A 26,463-nucleotide genomic window follows, 5' to 3' on the forward strand; every position below is an offset into this window, starting at 1 on the left:
AAGGTGGTTTTAGAGTTTCACTTGAATTAGTCCATTTCCCTGCCTGATTTGGACAGCTGAGTACTGTCATTTACATTCCTTGGACATTAAGCGACATTTACTGCGGTACTTGGAGATGACTAAAGCTGTTAGGAAGACTGATCACCTGTTTGTGTTCCATATTAAACAGGGAGCACCTGCGACGCGGGCAACGATAGCCCACTGGGTTAAGGAAGTCATTACGGTAGCCTGTGTGGCTGCTGAGATTGCATTGCTGAGGTCAGGCTGCATTCCACAATGGCTCAGGCAGTATCGTGGCGGAGCTTCATTTGTTGTCACCTGCTGAAATTTTCCGAGTAGTGACATGGTCATCTCTGCACACCTTCTCCAAGCATTACTGCTTGGATGTTAAGGCTAGGGAGGACGCCGCATTTGCGAGGTCGGTATTGATTGGACCGCTGGCAGGCTCTCGCCCTTCTTGAGATTAGCTTTGGTACATCTCACTCATGGGGATTGACCTGTCCGAACATTGAGGAAGGAGAAATTAATAATTAGCTGATAATTTCCTTTCCTCTAGTAAGGGCAAGTCAATCCCCAACCCGCCCTCGGCTGCCTATGTTTTAGTTTATGGTTTGCCTTTCTTCGGTGAGCTATGCAAAGTATGAATCCTGTTCTTCGTTGAAAACTGGTAAGTGGCTTCTCTAGCCCTTAACTAGCTATGTTCCTTCTTTTGGCTGAGCTCAGTGTTCCTGTTGGTTGGGAAACATGAATGATTGAATATTAATAGTCATGTTCAAGTACAATCAGTTTTAATCAGTTTGGTTTTTCCAGAGAAAATTGGCAGGCTGATTGTAGGGCGGGACTATATGGCCCTGATGTCAGCTTTTTCTCCGTCTACATCTGCTGGTAGAGGTGCATAACACCTCATGGGGATTGACCTGTCCTTACTAGAGGAAAGAAAATTATCAGGTAAGTAGTAATTTCTCCTTTTTTTTTCTCCATTATGCTGTAGATTGAATGGGGCAGTGATTCAAGGCTTTGAGGAAGATGTTGGAACCAAGACATCCTTCTATGGCTTTACAGTGAACACAATGAAGAATTCTTTGATTGCCTATGGAGAGTATGGATTCACCAGAACACCCCAAAGCAAGGTGAGGTGAAAAAAAAAAAAAAGGAGAGGGGAGGGGAGGTGTGAAACGTGACGAGAAGGATGTCCTCCTGAATGGGATGATTATGCTCTATGAGGTCTATTTTCAAAACCATTTAGATGGATAACATAATAGTTATCCATCTAAATGGCTTTCCTGGCTATATTCAGCTCTTATCCAACTTAATTGTAGCCTAGACTTAAGCTGGATAAGATGGAGTCATTCTAGGGGTGGGCAGGAGGCATTCTTGGAAGGAGCGGGGTTAGCTGCATAAGTTAACTGAGTTAGCTGGTTACCTTCTGCGGTTTAACTCTGGTCGGACTGTAGGGCTGTCCTAAAGTTAGCTAGTTATATATGACCGGCTGACTTTAAGATAGCAGGGTTTATTCAGCAGTGCGACCATACCACTGAATATATCCTGCTAGTTAGCCAGTTATGTATAACTGGCTAACCAGCACAGCTGCATAGGAGCTGAATATGGACTTCTACAGGAATAGAGGGCAAATTAAGGAAGATTTTCCTCCCCTAGAGTTGAAGAGGGTGGTTCTGTCTTAGAGAAGAAATAGAGGTGGTGCAATTGACAGAACATTGCACAAAACTTGATTACAAGAAGCCTAGACCTCAGTAAAATATAACAAAATTTGAAATTGCCTCTTCTGGCTAATGCAATAGTGCTTGGAAGGGCAAGTGTGACCGAAGGCCATCTGACCATAGGTTATGTCCCATTCACGAAGCAATTAGTACTGCTCATATATTTTTGCAGAGTACAGCTATCTTCCTGCATTTTATGTGCACCATACCAAAACCTTTACTGTTGTTTTCCATAAATAAGTCTTAAACTGGTACTTTTTTCCCTCTAATGCTCCCAATTCTTTGACTTGGAAGCTATATTAACATTTCTGTCCCTGTCTACAGGACCTTCGTTATATCTTCATCCCGTCAGATATACGAGATTATCTCATGCTGAAGTCGGCCATTTTGGGCATCCCAGTTCCAGAAGGTAATGACAAGGGTGACAAGTAAGTACAACGATGATGCAAACACATTGCTGGAAAGGGGCAAGAAAAGCACATGAGGAACTGTAGGTAAAATACATAGGCTCAAAATACATCGCTTGACGAATTTTGGAAGCCAAAGGTCTAACCATCCTTTTCACAAAGTGTCTCAAATATTTTATGTGATCGTGGACCATACCTTAACTCCCGTTGATCTGCATTGGACAAGATGACTATTTTTAAAAATCATGTTTTCCCAGTTTCCTTACAAAGGAGGATAACCTCATGTACATACATTTAAAAAATCTTACAAAACGTTTACAAGTTTTCATCTTTGTGATGTGTTTTCATCTTTGTGATGCATATCCAGCATAGTTCTCTGCTTCAACAGCAGGGGAGAAGAAAAACTGTTACTTCACACATCCAGCAGAGCTCTCTGCTTAAACGGCAGGGGAGAAGAAAAACTGATACTTCACGCATATCCAGCATAACTTCAACGGCAGGGGAGAAGAAAAAAGGATTCACACTCACAAAGCGGGGAGTAGCTGGCTTGTTACGGCGGTTACTACCCCAAACCAAATGTGCCTGATACTTCACTTTCGATGCATATCCAGCATAGCTCTCTGCTTCAACGGCAGGGGAAAAGAAAAACTGATACTTCACGCATATCCAGCATAACTTCAACGGCAGGGGAGAAGAAAAAAGGATTCACACTCACAAAGCGGGGAGTAGCTGGCTTGTTACGGCGGTTACTACCCCAAACCAAATGTGCCTGATACTTCACTTTCGATGCATATCCAGCATAGCTCTCTGCTTCAACGGCAGGGGAGAAGAAAAAAACTGATACCTCACGCATATCCAGCATAGCTCCCTGCTTCAACGGCAGGGGAGAAGATAAACAACCAATAAGGGCTGTATAACATAATCTGGGTAAAAACAAATAAGCATGGGTGTAGCTTGCTTATTGCGGCGGTTACTACCCCTACTACCTCTAACTAATCAAGCTAGATATTTCACTTGGATGCAGCTCCATCACTGCTCTCTACATTAATGGCGGGGGTGGAAGGGAATTAGAACCAAAGAGCTAAGAGAAACAGATAAGTATGAGAGAAAAAATGAGGGAAGCTTGCTGGGCAGACTGGATGGGCCATTTGGTCGTCTTCTGCCGTCATTTCTATGTTTCTATGTTTCTATGATTGTTAGGCAAGGGAAATGCAAGAATATCTCAATAAGTGGAAGAAACGTCAGTTGATTTTTGCATAATTTCTGCTATTCAGATCCAAATATTTAATTTGGTTGCTTGTGTGTTCAAATTTCACTCTGGGGAACCAAATGCCTTAGTTGGAAGTTTTCTACCTTTCTTTCTTTTTTTTTTTTTTTAACTTTGCACTTTTGGGTTTCCAACTCAATCAAAACTAGGGCTGGGCTCTGGGGATTGTTCCTTTTATTTTATATATGTCCTCCTAACTTACTTTTAGTCCTGTCATTGCAGTGACGGTCTTTGACAGTGAGTCATGCACCAGGCCTCCTTCTGGAACCCTGAAATCATAGTGTTGAGGGAGCGCTAGGGAGTGGTCCCAATGCCGGGAAGGTTGGTGTGCCCTTGGACCACGGCATGACTTCAGAGGAGCTCCGAGGAAGCGCCAAGGCAGGCAAGACGTGTCCAAGCATGGGTGGGCTGGCTTACGACCAGGAGCCCTGACCTCTGCCGAACATGAACGCACCAGAAAAGACCCAACAACGCAATGCTGGTTTCTGGGGTAGCCCTCCGGCCACTCGATAGCCCTTTCGGACCTGCTGCCTGGAAACGGCAGATGCGACAGGACAGACAGAGGTTGAGGACAGGCGATGGTACTGGAACAGGAACAAGACGAAGACACTTAGAGACATAGTTGAGACAAGGAGACTTGGATGAGACGATGGAACTGGAGACTAGGACGAGACAAGGAGACTTCGAGACTTAGGCAGGCACTGCCCCTCAGAGCACCCTACACAGCCCCCTGTGGGCTGGTCACGGACCACCCTGTTCCACTGTGCACCCTACACAACCTGAAGAGGCTGGTCACAGACCACGTGGAGAGCGGGACATGCGCAGGGCTGAGGCTCAGGACGAAGGAGGGATCCGGGCAGCACTCAAAGAAGGATCCAGCCAGAAGAGGACTCCAGTGATCGGAAATGGACACCGGATCAGATACGGATTTACTCCCAGGAAGGTCGGCTGGAGGCGAGGCCCGGCGGGCGAAGCAAGGCTTGAACCCGGAGCTAGGACCTAGCGGATCAGGGACCACCGAACACAGGAACAGAAGAGCTGGAACAACTGGAGACAGGTATCGAAGAAATGGACCATTCAAGGACAAGGACATCCGAAGAGAGGAGCCGGAGGGAACAAGGACACCTGAAGACAAGGACAGGGGACATCAGGAGACGAGAACATCTGAAGACTGGAACATCTGAAGACAAAGACACGGGATCCAACGAGAGCCCAGGAACCATGGATGAAGACAGGACGAAGGACCAGGAACCACAGAAGAAGACAACAAGGGAATTCCCATGAAGAGCAGAGTTCTTTGTAGAAGCTGGAATCGATGAGAAGTCCAGGAGTGGACTGGCTTCTTGTGAAGGCGCTGGAGGACTGGCGAAGGGCCCTTTTATAGGGTTGAAGAGGAGACACCCAGATGACTACTCCCACCGCTGGCCCTTTAAGAAGGCAGGAGAGGTGCGGCCGCGCGCCTAGGAGGCAGGACCACGGACAGCAGCGGCGGCGTCCATGCCGCAGAGAGGAAGCAGGAGCGGCACTAGGCCGCGAAGCCAGGTCCCGGCGGTGGCGGCGGCTTCCTGCCACAGAAGGGAAGTAGAATGGTGGCTCCCTGCCACGAGGACAACAGGGCAAACGGCAGCTCCGCTGCACAGGAGAGGACGGCAGCAGCAGCGGCCCTGCCCGCCGCAGGGAAGAAGATGACGTTGGCGGCCTCCGGGCCGCAAGAGAGGAAAGGTGACGGCGGCTGACCTGCTGCGGAGCAGGATGTGGGCTGCAACCTCCAGGCCGCAGAAACGAATGTCAGCCATGGCCTGGGAACAGAGGTGAGCAGCTGCTCACGGCCAGGCCTGCGAGCAGCATTGCAAAACATAGGCCCTTAATTGGGCAACTAGGGTGTCGCTACTGCACAATGACTATGGCTGCCTCCACAGCATCCCCAAATCCAGCTGACTTGGGGAACAGAAAACCTAAACTGGGAATCAACCCAAGTCCCTCAAGTCACCAGGCTGATTCTCATGAAAAGATGCAATACCCAATTTCTTATCAAGGGGCTCGTGCCAACTCTGCCATACTTGGTGAAATATCCCTTGCTATCTAAAATTAATTTAACAAGGAGCTCGAGAGAGGGCCCCTACCCCCAGCACATCACTGACTATGCATCCTAGTGTGCATTTCTGGAGTATTTAGAAAAACAGCCCATCCCTCCTTCACCTTGGCTAGGTGGCAAATGTTCACCTATAGTGTAAACCACATTGGCTCAAAAGTGAATGACGTGTATGCTTGCTTAGTCCTATAATTTAATTAAATAGGCTAGATTTACTAAATGATTGTTTCCAGTTTGAGCCTGTCAAAAAAGATTCTTACAAAACCACATTGTAAAGCACTGTGAGATTTATATTTCTGGCTTTTTCCATTTGAAAGCAATACTACAGATGACAAAATACATTCAGGTCACAAGGAAGCTTTTTTATATGGCCGACTTCCATCTGGCTCCAGACTTCCAACTGGCTCCAGATTTTCAGAACAGGTTGATCCAGTCCTGCATTCATTCTCCTGCAGGTACCTATAGTCTTGCTTTTCTTGGGGAATACAATAGGGGAATCAGAATAAATCCCAGCATGCAATGGAGTAAAACCAGGATTGGATCGACCTGTCCTGAAAATCTGGAGCCAGTTGGCAACCCTACCTCCATTTCCTCTCTCCAAACTCCACATATACATTTGCCTCGTTATGAAAATGAACAGTTTTGATAGTAATATTGCACAGAAAATGTATACTAGGCCTATCTGTGTCTGATGCTTTGCCTCACCCAGCATCAAAAGGGCATCCAAATCCAAACTGGGAGATCCCTTAGTCTGAGCAAAAGAAGGCTGGCAAAAGAAATGGACACACAGCCTCCATGCTCGCTGCATTTGCGTCACTCCATCTCTCTACTGAAATATTCAAGAAGTTCATGTCGTCTTGTCCTCTTTTTTTTTTTTGTTCTTTCTGTTTGCTTGTTTTTATTCTTTAATGCATTTTCACTTTAAAATAGTACAAAATCTTTCAAAAAAAACAGAAGCAGGCTCAGAACAAAGCTTATCCGTAATTAACAATCAATAAAAGGTCACATATGTATACACATTAAAGCTAATACATGTTAAGGTTCTTAGACAAGTCATTTTGCTTAAGGAACTGGAAATGCAAAACTCACATTTCTGCTTCTCCTGAATCCATAGGGGTAGATTTTAAAAAATAGCGCGATCACGTACTTTTGTTCCCGCACCAGGCGCAAACAAAAGTACGCTGGATTTTATAAGATATGCGCGTAGCTTATAAAATCCGGGATCGGCGCGCACAAGGTTGCCGATTTTGGGCAGCCTGCACGCGCCGAGCCGTGCAGCCTGCCTCCGTTTCCTCCGAGGCCGCTCCAAAATCGGAGCGGCCTCGGAGGGAACTTTCTTTCGCCCTCCCCTCACCTTCACCTCCCTTCCCCTACCTAACCCACCCCCCCAGCCCTATCTAAACCCCCCCCCTACCTTTATCCATGGATTTACGCCTGCCGGAGGCAGACGTAAATCCACGCGCGCCAGCGGGCTGCTAGCGCGCCAAGACCAGACCCGAGGGATGTTCCGGAGGATGCGGTCATGCCCCCGGAACACCCCCGGGCCGAAACCACGCCCCCAGGCCCGCCCCCCAAATGCCTCGTCACGCCCCCGAAACGCCGCGTCATTTGGCGACGCCCCCGACATGCCCCCTTAAAAAAGCCCCGGGACTTGCGCGCGTCCCGGGGCTCTGCGCTCGCCAGCGGCCTATGCAAAATAGGCGCGCTGGCGTGCGAGGGCCCTGCTCGTGTAAATCCGGCCGGATTTACGCGAGCAGGGCATTTAAAATCCGCCCGATACTGCATGCCTTGCTACTGTTTTTTGTTTTTGTTTTGTTTTTTTTGCTCTGCTACTTTAATAGGTATTTCATCCTTTCTGCTGCAGGCCATCAATGTACTTTGGGCCCCAGGCATCAGCAAAGAAATTCAAGTTACTGCATCCAGACTTTTTGCAATATCTTCGGGACAGGTAAGGAAGATGTCCTTTCCCACTGTCAAAATGTTCACGGCTTTCTCTGTTGGCAAAAGAACATAAGAAATTGCCATGCTGGGTCAGACCAAGGGTCCATCAAGCCCAGCATCCTGTTTACAACAGAGGCCAAACCAGGCCACAAAAACCTGGCAATTACACAAACACTAAGAAGATCCCATGCTACTAATACAATTAATAGCAGTGGCTATTCCCTAAGTAAACTTGATCAATAGCCATTAATGGACTTCTCCTCCAAGAACTTATCCAAACCTTTTTTGAACCCAGCTACACTAACTGCACTAACCACATCCTCTGGCAACAAATTCCAGAGTTTTATTGTGCGTTGAGTGAAAAAGAATTTTCTCCAATTAGTCTTAAATGTGCTACTTGCTAACTTCATGGAATGCCCCCTAGTCCTTTTATTATTCGAAAGTGTAAATAACCGATTCACATCTACTCGTTCAAAACCTCTCATGATCTTAAAGACCTCTATCATATCCCCCGTCAGCCGTCTCTTCTCCAAGCTGAACAGCCCTAACCTCTTCAGCCTTTCCTCATAGGGGAGCTGTTCCATCCCCTTTATCATTCTGGTTGCCCTTCTCTATACCTTCTCCATCACAACTATATCTTTTTTGAGATGCGGTGACCAGAATTGTACACAGTATTCCAGGTGCGGTCTCACCAGGGAGCGATATAGAGGCATTATGACATTTTCCATTTTATTAACCATTCCCTTCCTAATAATTCCTAACATTCTGTTTGCTTTTTTGACTGCCGCAGCACATTGAACCGACGATTTTAAAGTATTATCCACTATGATGCCTAGATCTTTTTCCTGGGTGGTAGCTCCTAATATGGAACCAAACATCGTGTAACTACAGCAAGAGTTATTTTTCCCTATATCAACACCTTGCACTTGTCCACATTAAATTTCATCTGCCATTTGGATGCCCAATCTTCCAATCTTGCAAGGTCCTCTTGTAATGTATCACAATCTGCTTGTGATTTAACTACTCTGAATAATTTTGTATCATCCGCAAATTTGATAACCTCACTCATCGTATTCCTTTCCAGATCTCTATCCTTTACCTTATTTAACATTTACATGCTTCCCCTCAACACCCTCCTCACCAACCTTGGCATCAAACACTTCATCTACGCAGATGATGTGCAAATTCTCTTCCCCTTCTCTGACTCTCTCCAATCCGCTCTCCAAAACTGGGAATCATGCCTTACCGCCATCAACAAACTCCTCACAGACATGCATCTTGCCCTCAACCCTCAAAAAACAGAACTCCTTATCATTTCCACTAAACTCCCTTTTCCATCTGTTCCCCTATCTCACTCTTCCACTACCTTCCACTCACACACCCGTAACCTGGGTGGTGTTCTTGACAACCAACTCTCCTTCAAACCCTACATCAAATCTATCTTAAGTGACTGCTATTTCAAACTACAAACTATCAAAAAACTCAGACCCCTACTGCATTTCTCGGATTTTCGCACAGTGCTTCAGTCTATCATATTCTCCAAAATCGATTACTGTAATGCTCTCCTCCTCGGCCTCCCCTCCAACCACACCAAACCATTGCAACTCCTACAGAACGCCGCAGCACGTATTCTTTCTAACACTAAAAAAGAGACCACATCACACCAACCCTCATCGAGCTCCACTGGCTATAAATTCAATCATGTATCCTTTTCAAAACACTATCCCTCATCCACAAGAGCATTACTAATGAAAACCTCCACTGGCTCTGCCCCCCCCCCCCCCTTCCTCGCTCCTCCACAAGACCCACCCGTCCTGCCCTTCAAGGAACACTCCGCACTCCCTCTATCAAACCCTACAAACTGATCTCCACAATGAATAGAGCCTTTTCCCTCGCAGGCCCCACTGTTTGGAATTCCCTCCCTCCAGATCTGCGCACAGAGACATCCACTCCTAAATTTAAAAAAAAAAAACTAAAAACATGGCTTTTTCTACAGGCCTACCTGTCCTCCAATCCCTCCACATGATTGTTATCTGAAATCTTTGTTACATTGTCACTGATTATTTCTTGTAAATTTTTTGTAAATTAGTTTTCCTCTTTTTTTAATTGTTTCTTGTTTCTCTGTTAACTATAGTTACCGTTCCATGTAAAGGCATTGCCTATTAGTTCTAAGTTAATTGTAAACCGATACGATGTGCAAACGGATGTCGGTATATAAAAAATGCCAAATAAATAAAATAAATAAATATTGAAAAGCGCCAGTCCAAATACAGATCCCTAAGGCACTCCACTGTTTACCATTTTCCACTGAGAAAATTAACCATTTAGTCCTACTCTCTGTTTCCTGTCTTTTAACCAGTTTGTAATCCACGAAAGGACATCGCCTCCTATCCCATGACTTTTTAGTTTTCTTAGAAGCCTCTCATGAGGGACTTTGCAAATGCCTTCTGAAAATCCAAATACACTACATCTACCAGTTCACCTTTATCCACATGTTTATTAACCCCTTCAAAAAAAATGAAGCAGATTTGTTAGGCAAGACTTCCCTTGGGTAAATCCATGTTGACTGTGTTCCATTAAACCATGTCTTTCTATATGCTCTACGATTTTGATCTTGAGAAAAGTTTCCACTATTTTTCCCGGCACTGAAGTCAGGCTCACTGGTCTATAGTTACCTGGATCGCATCTGGAGCCTTTTTTAAATATTGGGGTTACATTAGCCACCCTCCAGTCTTCAGGTACAATGGATGATTTTAATGATAGATTACAAATTTTAACTAATAGATCAGAAATTTCATTTTTTAGTTCCTTCAGTACCCTAGGATGCATACCATCCGGTCCAGGTGATTTGCTACTCTTTAGTTTGTCAATCTGGCCTACTACATCTTCCAGGTTCACAGTGATTTCTGACTCATCACCCCTGAAAAGCATCTCCGGAACTGGTATCTCCCCAACATCCTCATTAGTAAATACGGAAGCAAAGAATTCATTTAGTCTGTCTGCAATGGCCTTATCTTCCCTAAGAGCCCCTTTAACCCCTCGGTCATCTAATGGTCCAACCGACTCCCTCACAGGTTTCTTGCTTTGGATATATTTTAAAATGTTTTTATTATGAGTTTTTGCCTCTATGGCCAACTTCATTTCAAATTCTTTCTTCGCCTGTCTTATCAATGTTTTACACTTAACTTGACATTTCCTAGCGTGTGGCAGATGGACTCAGGACCAATGGGTATAGTGTACTCCTGATAGCAGTTGGAGACGGATCAGATTTCAATCTGACGTCAGCCCTAGTACATATATCCCTGCAGGAAGTGCAGCTCTTCAGTATTTTCCATCTCCATAGCAGTTGGGGACTCTATGCACGCTCGCACAGCGTTAGAGTAATTTACCAAAGAAACCCAAAACAAGAAATCTTACCTCTACAGATGAGCCCCACTCTCCTGCGGTGATACCCTTTGGGTCCCTCCCCCAGTTTAGAATTCCCGAGGTGATTTCCGCGATCCCTCGGAGGTTGGCCTTGGTCCGGCAGCCGACCCTCGGCGTGGACTTAGCCCCCAGCAATGGGTGAGGCTGAGAGGCAGCAGGTGCAACTTCGAGCTCGGCAATGAAGGTATTTTCCCTCTCCCCCCGCAGCTGGAGACCGCCCAGAACGAGACCGAGAAACGCTGAGACAAGGTAAGGTAGAAAACTTCTTTAAAGTCTCCGGTCTCCGTAGTTCGAAGAGTCGCACAGGTTGCCAGCCGGCGCCAGTGCCTCCGGGTTGATCAGCCCTAGCAGGGCTAGGCCCCGGTCAGATTCAGGGGTCCTCCCACGTGGAGAACCTCCAAGGTGGTCGCCATTTTGACCTATTTGCCGCCCTGTCCGCTGTCCCGACCCGTGCGCACAGAGGTGAGCCGTGCGCACAAATCTCTTGTGCGCACATCGGCACGTACATAATTGCCGTGCGCATAGCAACGCGCCCAACCACACGCATACTGTGCCGGGCGCATAAGTTTGGCCCATGCACACAGCGGCATGCACATCTTATTGAGCACGCATCCAACTTACACACACAACCTCGACGCACCGGAGCACATAACTAGGCCGCCCGATCCCTGTATTTTTTACGTGCACAAGCCATGGCACCACCGAAGAAGAAGCTCAAGGCTCAGGGCCTTTGCCCAGCATGCCACATCAGAGGTGCGCAGCATGAGGAGGCCACAGCCCTGTGTATAGAGTGCGAGGAGGCCCTGGGGGATTCGGCCCATGGCCCTTCCCAGCCGGTGCCGGGATCCAGCTTCTCGAACAGTACGCTGGACCTCGCGTCCCCCAGCAGGAGCCTCCCTCAAACGGGGCTCCCCAGGTACACAGCGCCTCTTAATTTAGACCCAGCATCTATCTCCTGGGTGGAATTCTTCAAAGGCCTGCATACCTTCGTCCACATGCAGCCGGGGCCTCCGATAACACGGCCACAGCCTCTGCCAGAGGACCTCAACATCCCGGGACCCTCTATACCCAAAGAAGTGCCTCCACCGCCCAGAAGCCCCACCCTCGAGGACACGGACAACTCAGAAGGCGATTCAGAACCCCTGGAGGAAGGGGAACTCCCTCCAGGGACCAAACCCCACCGAAACATGAGGCGTTTCTTCACCAAAGACGAGCTTCCAGACCTAGTCACACACAGCCTGAAAGAGCTCGCTATCCTGGGCACAAGTACATTGGGGGAACCTAAGACGAATCCCCTCCTAGAGGGACTCCGTCAGACCTCCCATCATTTCCCACTGTTACAAGCTGTCCAGCAGCTAATTGACTTGGAATGGGAAGCCCCGGAGACCACGTTCAAAGGGGGGGCATGCCCTTGCAGCCATGTACCCTCTGGACCCCGCTGCCAAAGATCTCCTGGCATGTCCGAAAGTGGATGCCATGGTCTGCGCGGTCTCGAAGCACACTACCATCCCAGTCGAGGGAGGAGCAGCACTCAAGGATGCCCAAGACAGACGTCTGGAATCCATCTTCAGTCTTTTGACATCTCCGCTATGTCTCTACAGATCGCGGCCTGCTGTGCCGTGGTGACACATGCCTGCTTGTCACAGACAAGGAACAACACTCCTGGGGAAGCCTTTGAACCAGCAGTATCATTCCTCACGGATGCTGCTTCTGATCTAGTGCGCACTGCAGCTAGAGGCGTGTCATCCGCTGTGGTGGCCAGAAGACAACTCTGGCTCCGAAGCTGGTCGGCCGACGCATCCTCCAAAACGAGACTCACAAGGATGCCCTTCAAGGGAACCCTCCTGTTCGGAAGCGAACTAAAGAAGCTAGCCAACAAATGGGGTGAATCCCCACTGCCGCAGCTACCGGCGACAGGAATAAGAAAAACCAGCGACCCTTCCCCCGAACATCTAGGGGCAGAGGATCACAGCACTTCAACCCATACAGAAGCACATATCAAACGGCTTGCCTCGCAGGCAGGAGCCAGTCCTTTCGGAACAAGCATAATAAAAGGGGAGCTGGCTCGGGGCCCGGTCCCAGCTGCACCCCACAATGAAAATCAGCCGACCTGTCCAAGGGAAGAAGCCATAGGGGACAGACTTGCCCTATTCTACCAAAGATGGGTCGAGATAACCTCGGACAAGTGGGTCCTAGCCATAATTCGAGAGGGTTATTATCTGGATTTCCACCACATCCCTCCGGCCAAGTTTGTGGAATCCCCCTGCCACGACCCCTCCAAGAAGATGGAAGTGGAAGCTACACTGACCAGATTACTCGTCTTAGAGGCTATAACACCGGTGCCCTCACAACAAATAAATAACTGGACACTATTCCATCTATTTTATTGTGCCCAAGAAACAAGGGACATTCCGGCCCATCCTGGATCTCAAGTCGGTCAACCGCCACCTGAAGATTCTTCGCTTCCGCATGGAAACCCTACGCTCAGTCATAAGGGCGATACAACCGGGAGAATTCCTTACATCCCTGGATCTGTCGGAAGCCTACCTGCACATTCCGGTCCATCAAGAGCATCAGCGTTTTCTACACTTCACGATCCTGGACCATCACTACCAGTTCCGGGCACTACCATTTGGGTTAGGCACAGCACCCCGGACATTCACCAGAATCATGATGATAATAGTAGCAACATTGAGGAAGGAAGGAATCCTCGTACACCCCTATCTGGACGATTGGCTGATCAGGGCGAAAACCCCAGAGGAAAGTCACCAGGCAACCAACAGAGTCAAAACTCTACTGGAGAGCCTCGGGTGGGTGGTCAACACAAACAAGAGCTGTTTGCAGCCCTCCCAATCCCTAGAATACCTAGGAGTTCGGTTCGACACCAAACAAGACAAGGTCATTCTGACACCAACAAGGAGATCAAAACTGATGACCCAGTTGCGAACCCTGTTGAGCGAGCTTTGTCCCACAGCATGGGACTACCTCCAAGTCCTCGGCCTCATGGCATCCACACTGGAAGTAGTGCCATGGACAAGAGCTCACTTGAGACCCCTACAGCGCTCTCTACTGTCACGATGGAGCCCGCTGTCCCAGAACTACACCGTTCGTTTCCAGCTCCCGGACAAAGTTTGGACCCAACTACGATAGTGGCTACAAGAAGGCCATCTGAGCCAGGGAGTGAGGCTGTCCTCACCAACCTGGATCCTGCTCACCACGGACGCCGGCCTATGGGGATAGGGAGCACACTACCAGAAGCTAACTGCCCAGGGGCAATGGAACAAAGAAGAGTCGGGATGGAACATCAATCGCCTAGAAGCATGGGCAGTCAGACTAGCCTGCCTATGGTTCGGTCACAGACTCCGAGACAAATCAGTCGAGTCATGTCTGACAACGCCACAACAGTGGCCTACATCAACCGCCAGGGAGGAACCAGAAGCCAACAGGTGTCCCTGGAAATAGACTCCCTAATGACATGGGCGGAAGCGAACCTTTGAGAGATCTCAGCCGTCCAAATCGCCGGGAAAGACAACGTCGCTGCAGATTACCTCAGCAGAGAAAGTCTAGATCCCGGAGAATGGAGACTGTCGACCACAGCATTCCAGTTGATAGTAAGCCGTTGGAGAACACCAACCATGGACCTCTTAGCAAACCGGTCCAACGCCCAAGTGCCCAGCTTCTTCAGCCGCAGTCGGGAACCTCAGTCACAGGGAATCGATGCCCTGGTACAGACCTGGCCACAGGAAACTATTATACGCCTTCCCACTGTGGCCCCTATTGGGCGCAATCATCCACAAGATAGAACACCACAAGGGACCAGTACTTCTGGTGGCCCCGGACTGGCCAAGAAGGCCGTGGTACACAGACATGCGAAGGCTACTGACAGGGAGCCCTCTTCCGCTACCGCCACACAGGGATCTGCTCCAACAAGGGGCCGATCCTCCACAAGGACCCAGCTCGATTCTCTCTTACGACCTGGCCATTGAGAGGACTCTCCTGAGGAAGAGCGGATACGGGGGTAGTAATTGACACCCTGCTCCGAGCATGCAAGTTCTCCACATCCCTAACATACATAAGGATTTGGAAAGTATTCGAAGCCTGGTGTGAGGACCGTGACATCATCCCATGCGTAGTCAAAATTCCCACGATTTTGGGGGAATTCCTACAGAACAGTCTACAGAGGGGAATTCCTACAGAACAGTCTACAGAAGGGATTGTCTCTCAACTCCATCAAGGTACAGGTGGCCGCATTGTCATGCTGCGGAACCAAGAGTGAGGACGGTAGCCTGCCTCTCACCCGGATGTCTCCCGCTTCCTGAAGGGAGTCAAGCAGATCCAACCACCCCTAAAGTGGCCGGTGCCTCTATGGAACCTCAACCTGGTGTTAGACTTCTTAGCAGGAGCCTCCTTCAGACCTCTCCGCGGCCTGTCCTACCAACTATTAACATTGAAAACAGCCTTCCTGGTGGCAGTCTGTTCGGCTCGTCGTATCTCCGAACTACAAGCACTGTCCTGCCGGGAGCCGTTCCTCAGACTCACTCCAGGAACCATCCAGTTACGCACGGTCCCATCCTTCCTCCCCAAAGTGGTTTCTCACTTCCATCTCAACCAAACCATCTTGCTACCATCGCCAGATGAGCATAAGGATTCAGAAGAATCTTGCCGCCTGCGCCACCTCAACGTCGGCAGACTCCTAGTCCGATACCTGGAAAGGTCGGAATCTGTACAAAAGACGGACCATCTATTCGTCCTTCACAGCAGGAAGAAGCAAGGGGAAGTGGCCTCGCGGGCAACCATAGCCCGCTGGATCAAAGAAGTTATCAAGGCAGCCTACTTAGAAGCAGGCAAGCCGCCGCCTTTACAAGTCAAGGCCCATTCCACTAGAGCCCAGGCAGTGTCCTGGGCGGAAACCATGATGCTGTCACCCGCCGAGATATATCGGACGATGACATGGTCCTCCATCCACACCTTCTCCAGGTTCTACCGCCTGGATGTTCAGGCTCGAGAGGACACAGCATTTGCAAGGGCAGTACTAAGTGGGCCCTGGGTAGCCTCCCACTCGGTTCGGGAGTAGTTTTTATACATCCCATTGGTCCTGAGTCCATCTGCTACACACTAGTAAATGGAGAAATTACTTACCTGATAATTTTGTTTTCCTTAGTGTAGACAGATAGACTCAGCATCCCACCCACGGTTGCTGTCATTCATGGAATCCTCGGGCGACATCCCCGAGAGCAAGTTATTCACGGGTAAGCCAAGCTTTCCCTCCAATAAGGACACCCATCCTACCGGGTATCAACATTTCCTGGTTGAGGGCACTGGCGGTCTCCAGCTATAACCAATTTAACCAGTTCAAGTTAATGAAGTTAACCAAGTTATAAAATTAATCAAGTTATACAAGTTATACAAGTTATTCAGTCACACATATATCCACAATGCTATTCGACGAGAATACTGAAGAGTTGCACTTTCTGCAGGGGTATATGTACTAGGGCTGACGTCAGATTGAAATCTGATCCATCTCTAACTGCTATCAGGAGTACACTATACCCATTGGTCCTGAGTCCATCTGTCTACACTAAGGAAAACGAAATTATCAGGTAAGTAATTTCTCCAATGCTTATGTTTTATCCTATTTTCTTCAGATGGCTCCTTCTTCCAGTTTTTGAAGGATGTTTTTTGGCTAAAATAGCCTCTTTCACCTCACCTTTTAACCATGACAGTAATTGTTTTGCCTTCCTTCCACCTTTCTTAATGCGTGGAATACATATGGACTGTGCCTCTAGGATTGTATTTTTAAACAATGTCCATGCCTGTTGAACACTTTTAACCTTTGCAGCTGCACCTTTCAGTTTTTTTCTATTTTCCTCATTTTATCAAAGTTTCCCTTTTGAAAGTTTAGTGTTAGAGCTGCAGATTTACTTATTGTCCCCCTTCCAGTTATTAGTTTAAATTTGATCATGTTATGATCACTGTTGCCAAGTGGCCCCACCACCGTTACCTCTCTCACCAAATTCTGTGTTCCACTAAGAATTAAACATTCTGGAATTTCACTGCTCTTGAGTTACAAATGCCTTCCTCTAAATATAGTGATATCTATTTGCCTGTCAATTGAGTTTTTGCTTCTGGCATGAAGTGATCACTTCTTGTAGGATCAGTGGACTATACAGGGATATGTTTTTATAGGGTAATTTAAATATTTCCGCAAAATGTGCCCAGTCTAGACATCTTTCAGCATACATAGGGCCTGGTCAGTGCTATCGGCTTCTTACCAAGAGGTTCTCACCAGCAACATTCTGGTCAATGAGGACAATTAGCAAGGAGTTGCCATTAATTCCCTTCAGCGTTATCATTGGACTTTCTATGCTCTTTATCAACCTAGTGATCCTTATTTTGTACCTTTTTTATTAATTGGAAGAGGAGGTTCCCAAAACTGAAACTTGAAATCCAATTGTATTCTGACAAGAGCCATCTACACTAGAATGATGGCATCTCTTTGAGCATTGCTTCCAGCTTTGTTCAATACAATAGACACCCATCTTTAACTGCTGCTACTTGGCTTTATGTACTTTTTCTCCCAATTTATTATCAATGAATATATAGCTTTCTCGATTTCCTTGTTAGTGTTACAAATTCTATCCCATTCAAAGTATATTGCACCTACTTATTGTGCCTCAAAGGCATCACCACAGGTCTGTTCTCAGTAAAGCGCATTGTCCACATCTCTGCCCATTTGTCTGGGTTATCAGCGAGTCCTGCGATGTCCTGTCAGTGCAGAAACATCAGCATTGCCACTTTATTCTTTCCTCCAGATCATTGATAATGATAATAAGAAACAGCAGCTCATGCACAGACCCCCTTATGGGACCTCCTCTTATCACAATCCAATTATTTATACAAGACTTATTTTCTGCAGTGCCAAAATTTTGTTCAGAGCGGATTACAGCATTAAAACATCCATGATTAAAAATGTACATTACATGCATACTTAAACAAATAACAAGTCAGGTTAACACATTTTATAAACTTGTTTCCCTAAAAAACATGGCCTTTAACTTTTTCCTAAAAACATTAATATCTCTTTCTTCTCGTATATCTACATGCAAGCCATTCCATAATTCAGGGACGGCATGTGAAAACATACGCTCATGAGTCGACTGTAATCTCGCAGTATGCAAGGAAGGCAAGCTTTTCCCTGCAGAACGCAATACTTTTTTAGAATCATAAGGAATAATATTGTTTGCTAAAATGCACGTTGTCTCTCCATACAATAGTTTTATGAGTTATAACAAGCAATTTAAAAGGCGCTCTCCATGTAACTGGCTACCAGTTACAAGACACCAAAGTTGTTGTGATATGCTCAAATGGCGGGATTCTCAGGAATACTCTGGCAGCAGAATTTTCTAACAACTGCATATGAGTTAGGTAATCCCACCAGTAAAATATTGCAAAAATTAATTTGTGAAAACACCAAAGTTGGAATGTGGCTTCCGCAGTTAGTGTAACTGAGTTTAAAAAAGGTTTGGATAAGTTCCTCGAGGTAAAATCCATAAACTGCTATGATGGTAATTAATAAGCAATAGTAGCAGATGAAATTTAATGTGGACAAGTGCAAGGTGTCGCATATAGGGAAAAATAACCCTTGCTATAGTTACACGATGTTAGGTTCCATATTAGGAGCTACCACCCAGGAAAAGGATCTAGGCATCATAGTGGATGCCTAGATCCTGACCACCTTGAACAATCCAACATACTCCAACCAACACAATATGGTTTCCGAAAACATCTCAGTACAGAAACCCTTCTCCTCTCCCTAACAGATACCATTATCAAAGGAATGGACGCTGGTAACGCCTACCTCATTGCTATGCTGGATATTTCTGCCGCCTTTGATACCGTCAATCATAACATCCTTATCAACACCCTCATCAGCATAGGAATCTCCGGTACTGCTCTTTTATGGATTAAGTCATACCTCCAAAATCGTAGCTACACAGTCATCACTGACAACTTTGTATCTTCACCTGTTAATCTCGATTGTGGTGTCCCCCAAGGATCCTCCCTCTCTTCAACCCTATTTAACATTTATATGCTCCCTCTCACCAACCTCCTCTCCAACCTTGGGGTTACACACTTCATCTATGCAGATGACGTGCAAATCCTCATCCCCTTCACAAATTCCTTTCTCTCCGCACTCCAAAACTGGGACACTATTCTTTCCTCCATCAACCAGCTCCTCACTGATATGCACTTATCCCTCAATCCCCAAAAAACTGAACTCCTTCTCATCTCTTCTAAACATTCGCCAATACCCATACCCTCTACCCTCTCTTCTACCACTTTTACCTCCAACACACGAAACTTGGGTGTTATACTCGATAACCAACTCACCTTCAAACCTTACATCAAATCTATTCTCAGTAGCTGCTATTTCAAATTACAAACCCTCAAAAAATCAAACCCCTTCTCTATTTCTCTGATTTCCGTACTGTACTCCAATCTATAATTTTTTCAAAGATCGATTACTGCAACGCTCTCCTCCTTGGCCTCCCCGCTACCTACATCAAACCTTTACAACTCCTTCAGAACGCTACTGCACGCATTCTCACTAATGTAAATAAGAAAGATCACATCACTCCCACCCTCATTGATCTCCATTGGCTTCCCATTCACTCACGAATTATTTACAAAACCCTAACCCTCATTCACAAAAGCATTACCAATGAACATTACAACTGGCTAAACCCACCTTTCCTCCCTCGCACCTCCACAAGACCTACCCGCTTCTCACTCCGTGGAACTCTAATTTCTCCCTCCATAAAATCCACTAGACTCATTTCCACAACCAACAGAGCCCTTTCCCTCGCAGGCCCCACCCTTTGGAACTCCATGCCTCTTGACCTACGCACCGAAACCTCCACACCTAACTTCAAAAAGAAACTTAAAACCTGGCTCTTCCTCCAAGCCTACCCCCTTTCATCATCAATTACTAACCCTCCCCCTGCAGGACCCATTCCTAACACTTGCCCTCTCTAGCCCTCCTCCCCTCACTATACCTTGTATATAAAGAATATTATATAACCATGTATATAACCTCATATCCACGAGTGTTGTATACAGGGTTATATAACCATGTATATAACCTGTACATAACAAATGTTTTTCGCCAAACCCTGTGCATAACCTTTCCCCGTTTTGTTATTGTTTACCCCTCCCTGCCCCCCTCCTATGTCACTCCTATTTGAATCCCCCATTCCTAATTTATCTAGTTGTTGCTCCGTTACTGCGTTTTACTGTTTACTGTTCTTTGTAAAGGCAATGCCTATATATACTTTGGTTGTTAGTTACATGTAAACCGACACGATGTGCAAACGGTTGTCGGTATATAAAACCATTTAAATAAATAAATAAATAATACTTTAAAATCGTCGGTTCAGTGTGCTGCAGCAGTCAAAAAAGCAAACAGAATGTTAGGAATTATTAGGAAGGGAATGGTTAATAAAACGGAAAATGTCATAATGCCTCTATATCGCTCCATGGTGAGACCACACCTTGAATACTGTGTACAATTCTGGTCGCCGCATCTCAAAAAGATATAGTTGCGATGGAGAAGGTACAGAGAAGGGCAACCAAAATGATAAAGGGGATGGAACAGCTCCCCTGTGAGGAAAGGCTGAAGAGGTTAGGGATGTTCAGCTTGGAGAAGAGACGGCTGAGGGGGGATATGATAGAGGTCTTTAAGATTATGAGAGGTCTTGAACGAGTAGATGTGACTCGGTTATTTACACTTTCGAATAATAGAAGGATTAAGGGGCACTCCATGAAGTTAGCAAGTAGCACATTTAAGACTAATCGGAGAAAAGATTTTCACTCAACGCACAATTAAGCTCTGAAATTTGTTGCCAGAGGATGTGGTTAGTGCAGTTAGTGTAGCTGGGTTCCAAAAAGGTTTGGATAAGTTCTTGGAGGAGAAGTCTATTAATGGCTATTAATCAAGTTTACTTAGGGAATGGCCACTGCTATTAATTGCATCAGTAGCATGGGATCTTCTTAGTGTTTGGGTAATTGCCAGGTTCTTGTGGCCTGGTTTGGCCTCTGTTGGAAACAGGATGCTGGGCTTGATGGACCCTTGGTCTGACCCAGCATGGCAATTTCTTATGTTCTTAGCTTGTGATCTATCTAATGTTAGGGTTCTTGCCAGGTACTTGTGACTTGGATTGGCCACTGTTGGAAACGGGACCCTTGATGGACCCTTGGTCTGACCCAGTATGGCAGATCTTATGTTCTTATGTAATTAGCAAGATCCTTACCAGCTTATAAATGGAATTTTTAGTCTCCTTATCCCTTGCCCCCTCCCCCCCCCGCATTTGTGTATCTCAAAGCATATGCAGAATCCAAATAAACTGTATAAATCATATGTCCCCCTACCAAGTTGGCTGCTCACACTGTCACTTGGGCACTCCAGACACCCCTCCACCTGTTGGACATTCTCTGCTTTAGCTGTATAGTTGGATTTCTCTTTGTCACACTCTTAGCCTTTGCTCTGTGCAATGCACTGTTAACCTTTTCTGTGTGCCATGCAGATTACCCTTTTCTTTTTTCCCTCCATGTCTCCTCTATGGCCCATATGGAACACGCTTCCACCTTTCTTCCAACGTGCACACACATTTTAGTCCCTTCCTATCTGTTTTCACAGATTTTTGAGATCCAATCTAATAAAGTCCAAGAATGGGTACCTGTACATGCCTAGCACTGGCGCCCTGATGCTGCTAACAGCCCTTCATACCTGTGACCAGGTGAGAGTCCTTCATGGGCGATGTTAATTTGATTTCTTGTGGAAGGTAGAAAAAGAAGCAAATATGGACAGCACAAGACAGAAATGATCTTTTTGCCAGTAATGCACAGCTCTTTGTAGGGCTTAGGTTTAGTCCTTAGCTACAGGAGTTGGGGTATGTTCTTTTTCATTTTCTTTAGGGATCTGCTGTCATTTTTAAAACAATTTAAAAATACCAATGATTTTTGTTGGATTGTTCTGTGTCATTTCGCATCTGAAATGGCAAAAAAAAAAACTAATAAAAGATTGTGTGTCCTAGAGGTGGCAGTTTCCCCCAAAAATGCAATATTTATTTTTTAAAAATCTGGTCACAGACCCTCTGTTCTTCCCCTTTGTTACAGCAGGGCCCTCTCTTCCCGTCCCTGGTAGCCGGCACCCCCCAAGCCCGTCCTTGCACATCCTCCTGACCATTCCACCCTGGACGCACCAGAACATCCCTGGCAGTCGAGAGGGGGTCCAAGAGTATCCCTAGTGGTCTAGTGGAGGCCGAGGAGCAATGCAGGAGCATTCCTTTTGGTCTGGGGGGGGGGGGGGCATCAGTATCCCCTGTCACATGATGGTGGCAAAGGGTAGCCTGCACCATTTTGAATAATGGCAGCCACCAGGCCTGGGCGTGTAAGGTTTGCACCCAGGCCCCCACTAGATCACTAAGAACATTTTGGTGAGTCCTGGAGGGTAGGCTAGGTTGGCTTAGTGGCTGTAGGGGAGAGAGGAGCTTTGCTTTAACAAAGGGAAGGGATTGCAGGGTGGGACCTGTCACCACATTTTTTTTTAAAATAAATATTACATATTAGAGGAAAACGGCAGCCTCCAGGGGTAGCGGGGGTGGGGGGAAGGGGAGGTGGGACAGGTCTCCAGAGATTCATGGGGTCTGTGAGATGGGTTTTTCTTGTTTATTGGTTTCAGAAAATAACATGTACTATTTGCGAATAACCAAACCAAAAAAAGAGCCAAGAGAAGTCTTATCTATCAAAACCGAACCAACAAAAAGACCCTATAGATTATATTTATCAATGCTGTGCCACCTATACAATATCTTCTATTGAAGAAAGCCGCATCAGCAAGCCTGACAACGGCAGTCTTGTGACTTGCCGTCCGGACTATTCGTCACTTGCGGCGTATTTTTTTGATTTGAAGCAATATTTTTAAAGTCCCAACTTGTGAGAAAGTGTATAACCAATAATTTCACAGTCCCAAATTTTTAAAAAAACAAACTACATCCGTGTCTTGAAACATCAATATAGATCCCGACAACGGCCGGTGTTTCGCGATAATGATATCGCTTCTTCAGGAGTGATTTCAAAATTGAACACAGGACTGATGCTGTAAATTTGTAGAAAATTAAATCAGTATTGCAAAAAATTTTTAATATAGCAAAAAATTAACTCAAGATGTCACAGCACAAACCTTCTTCACGGACGCGAACGTCTCCAAGGAAATATTTCAATATGTGGGACAGAGCGGAGTCCGAACTGTTTTCTCTTTAAAAAGCCCACGCTTTTCAGGCGTGATGATGCATTCAACCATCGTTGTCAAGGTGATCTGTAAACAATTCAGAGAGCTCAAGCCGATCATTTAAAACTGAATTGCTAGCGTGATCCTCAATGTCTATAAAAAGATATTGTCATAAAAAAACTTGGAGTTCAAGTGCTGAATTTAGACCAGTAGGTTCAACAGTCTGAAGTCTGTGAATCCACCATTGTTCTGCGCGTAGTAGCCGGGTGTTAAAATCCCCTCCTCTCCAATTTGGGGATAGCTGTTCTAACACACACACCTTTAAGTCATCAAAGGTATGTTGATATTGTATACAATGGGATGTCAAAGGAGCTGTCAGCCGACCTGTGGAAATGCAGGACCTGTGTTCTATTAGGCAAGTCTTGAGTGCTCGCCTAATAGAACACAGCACAGCATTGATAAATATAATCTATATATAATAATAGTGCACAGCATTGATAAATATAATCTATAGGGTCTTTTTGTTGCGTTCTATTTGCGAATAATGCACAGTATTTACAAATAGTACACTGTATTTAAAAAAAAAAAACACACAGCACTCCCCCCCCCAAAAAAAACTGCACATGGAACGACATACAGAACTAAACATTATTTTCTGTACATACCCCTAGTAAAAAAAAAAATAAATAATAGTGCACATTGTGAAAAAGTGTGCATTGTAAAAACAAAAAAAAGTGCTAAAAACAAATGATTTTTTTTTTCATGCACACCGAATTCTTTCTTTACTGCCTTGCTTTTTTCTGTACTTTTGGTGCTGAAATGTAGAGGAACCAGCTCCTTATGTCTTGTAATGAAAGCCCAGGAGTGCAGAACCTGCAATGGAAATTCATTCCTCCAACAGTAAACTTAGTGAGCAATACACATACAGAGGTTTTGTACCATGCAAATTCCAAAGCATTCTAGCCTGCCCCACCCTCCGCAAGCAGCTGTTTCTCTTGGGGCTATCTTTCCCCCTGCGCATAGATCGCCTGCTACATGGCTGCCTTATCAGGCCAGTTGTTTCACTGCCTCGAGCCTGGAGTTTGGCTTTATTTACTCAAAATTTAATTATTTTTTTTTTAATTCTCTCAGGTCAGTGCATATGGATTTATTACTGACCACTACAAAAACTTTTCAGACCACTACTATGACCGTGTGAAGAATCCTCTCGTGTTTTATTCCAATCACGACATGTTGCTGGAGTCCAAGCTGTGGAAAGGCCTGCACCAGCATGGCATTCTGAAATTGTACCAGCGGAGAGGGTGAGAGGCGCGAGGGAAGCTTCCCTGCACTTTCTAGGGCCTGGTTCTCATCTGTTACCTGGTGCCTTCCTGCCTCATGGCCAGAGTATACAAGATGAAATGATGACTGAAGGGGGCACCATTGCCACCATGGGACTTCCAGAGCCTGTCTGGCTGCAAGGCACTTGTAAACTCACCTCTTCTGATTTAAATCTTTGGGCAGCAATGGACACGTGCAGAAGCATGAACTCTGATCTTCGAGTCATCCCTATGGTTCCAGTCTCAGCACTCAGCTTGCTGTGTGGCAGCAACTAAGGTATAGCTCCTTGCTTAAGAACATGTAAGCAATGGTTGGATGCTCCCTGCTTTTAAGCCCACGACATGTTCCTCACGAAATAACATGTAACCAAAGAGAGAGAAGGCAGAACTTAATTTTCTTAAACAATGCTGTTTAATCTCTGTATACTCATGGTCATTTCGCAACTATGTAGGAACAATTCTCTGCAAAGCTGTGTCTGTGTTTCTCATCTGTGGTTCAGACCTGGAGCAATGTATCCAATCTGCCCAATTTCTGGAGAGACACTTGAGCCAGTCCTGGCTTTTTGACATGGTGTGTAATGCATTCTGGCACCTGCAGTGTTGATTTGAAATGAAAAACATACAGACTTACAATGCAGAGGCATACAAGTAAAAAAAAAAAAGAAATTCAGTAATAAGCAAGTATCTCTCCAGAGCCTGGGGTCACTAGATAGCTGCCAGGAAGAGACCTGCTGTACTTCGACACTGTTTGGCCACTATACGCCTTACTTATCTTTAGATTAAATGTTTCCTACTGCTGAAGAAACAACTGTCTTGTCAATGCATGCATTATCATCTTCATAGCTGTGTGCATTCCTCGCTGTTAACATGATTTTTTTCTAGAGGAACTTGCTATGGGAGCTGGTGCCATTGTGGTTGAGCACAGGGTGTTGTGTAAAACTTACAATTTGGCAGATTTTCTAAAATAACTGTCTTGTTGGGTTGGACATCTTACGCTAAAAAGAGTGGGCAGAAATCTTATCCTGGATGCATCACGTTACAATTGTAAATCTCCCTTTAGATCCTGGGGTTATTCTTTTGGGCAAACCTTATGGGGATTTTTGCTCTAATCATAAAAAGGGTATAAGTTTAATCATTTTTTAGTAGCTGCTATACGCAATGTAGCATGTCACTGGAAGTTGAACTCACCTCCATCTATAAATGCATGGATTCATTTACTTTGGCAAACCTATTATATGGAGCTCATTACTTTTCAACTATGGAATTTTTATCAGAATGTTTCTAAAGTTTGGGCTCCTTTTTTTGAACAGATTTGCTGCCGTACTGGATATGGTGACTTAATTTGATTTACACTTATTATTTTCCCAGAACCTTTGAATATATACTTGGGAATAGAAGATAATTAGTTAAACTGATAAAATTAGCATATGCTGTTCTCTGCTTCTTGTTAATCTGCTGGATGTTAGTTCCTTAATAAAGTTTTTTGAAAAAAAAAAAAAGAGTGGGTTCTTTCTTCATCATGTACTACTGCCATGAAAACATACATGTGGCTATAGTTCTGGGGATAAGTGTTCAATAGGGTGCATAACTGCACAGGTATATGTAAGATGGCATCCAACAAGCTGATTTCTCAAAGTAGCCATGTCCATTGTGTTCAGAGGTAGTTATTGTGCAGCTTAAAGTATAGGCATACATTTTCAAAATGGCACATTAGCAGCATGCTTGCTCCTATATGAAATTTTTTATTTGCAAATGAAATGTGCACATGATTTCCAAACACTCCCTGGTATACCTCTTTCCTATGCAGCTGAAGGAACATTTATACTTTGGGTATCTAGAAATCCGCACACTTGGATATGACTAATTTGGGTTGTTTAACTCTTATTTTCTTTTACCCATAGAAAAGGCTATTAAGTCTTTAAATATTTACCAAATTAATGCTGAGAGTTTCCATTAACCCACAAGTGTGGTGTCACTGATTGTTCCTCAACAGGGTCCACAGTT

At 45.6% G+C, this 26,463-nt stretch overlaps 1 protein-coding gene across 1 annotated transcript in view; it reads left to right on the forward strand.

Annotated features, from left to right (window-relative positions):
- ST6GALNAC2 (ST6 N-acetylgalactosaminide alpha-2,6-sialyltransferase 2) overlaps nucleotides 1-25,191 on the forward strand; it is a gene marked incomplete at its 5' end in the record, with an annotated part of 144,511 nt that extends 119,320 nt beyond the window's left edge. The window contains 5 exons of the mRNA XM_029597497.1: nucleotides 992-1,130; nucleotides 2,043-2,146; nucleotides 7,349-7,432; nucleotides 21,548-21,647; nucleotides 24,272-25,191. Coding sequence (XP_029453357.1) covers nucleotides 992-1,130; nucleotides 2,043-2,146; nucleotides 7,349-7,432; nucleotides 21,548-21,647; nucleotides 24,272-24,445 — 601 coding nt within the window. The remainder of the gene's footprint in view (nucleotides 1-991; nucleotides 1,131-2,042; nucleotides 2,147-7,348; nucleotides 7,433-21,547; nucleotides 21,648-24,271) is intronic.
- Nucleotides 25,192-26,463: the final 1,272 nt, after the last annotated feature.

Source organism: Rhinatrema bivittatum, chromosome 4 (assembly GCF_901001135.1).
Source record: "Rhinatrema bivittatum chromosome 4, aRhiBiv1.1, whole genome shotgun sequence".
Classification (NCBI taxonomy): Eukaryota; Metazoa; Chordata; class Amphibia; order Gymnophiona; family Rhinatrematidae; genus Rhinatrema; species Rhinatrema bivittatum.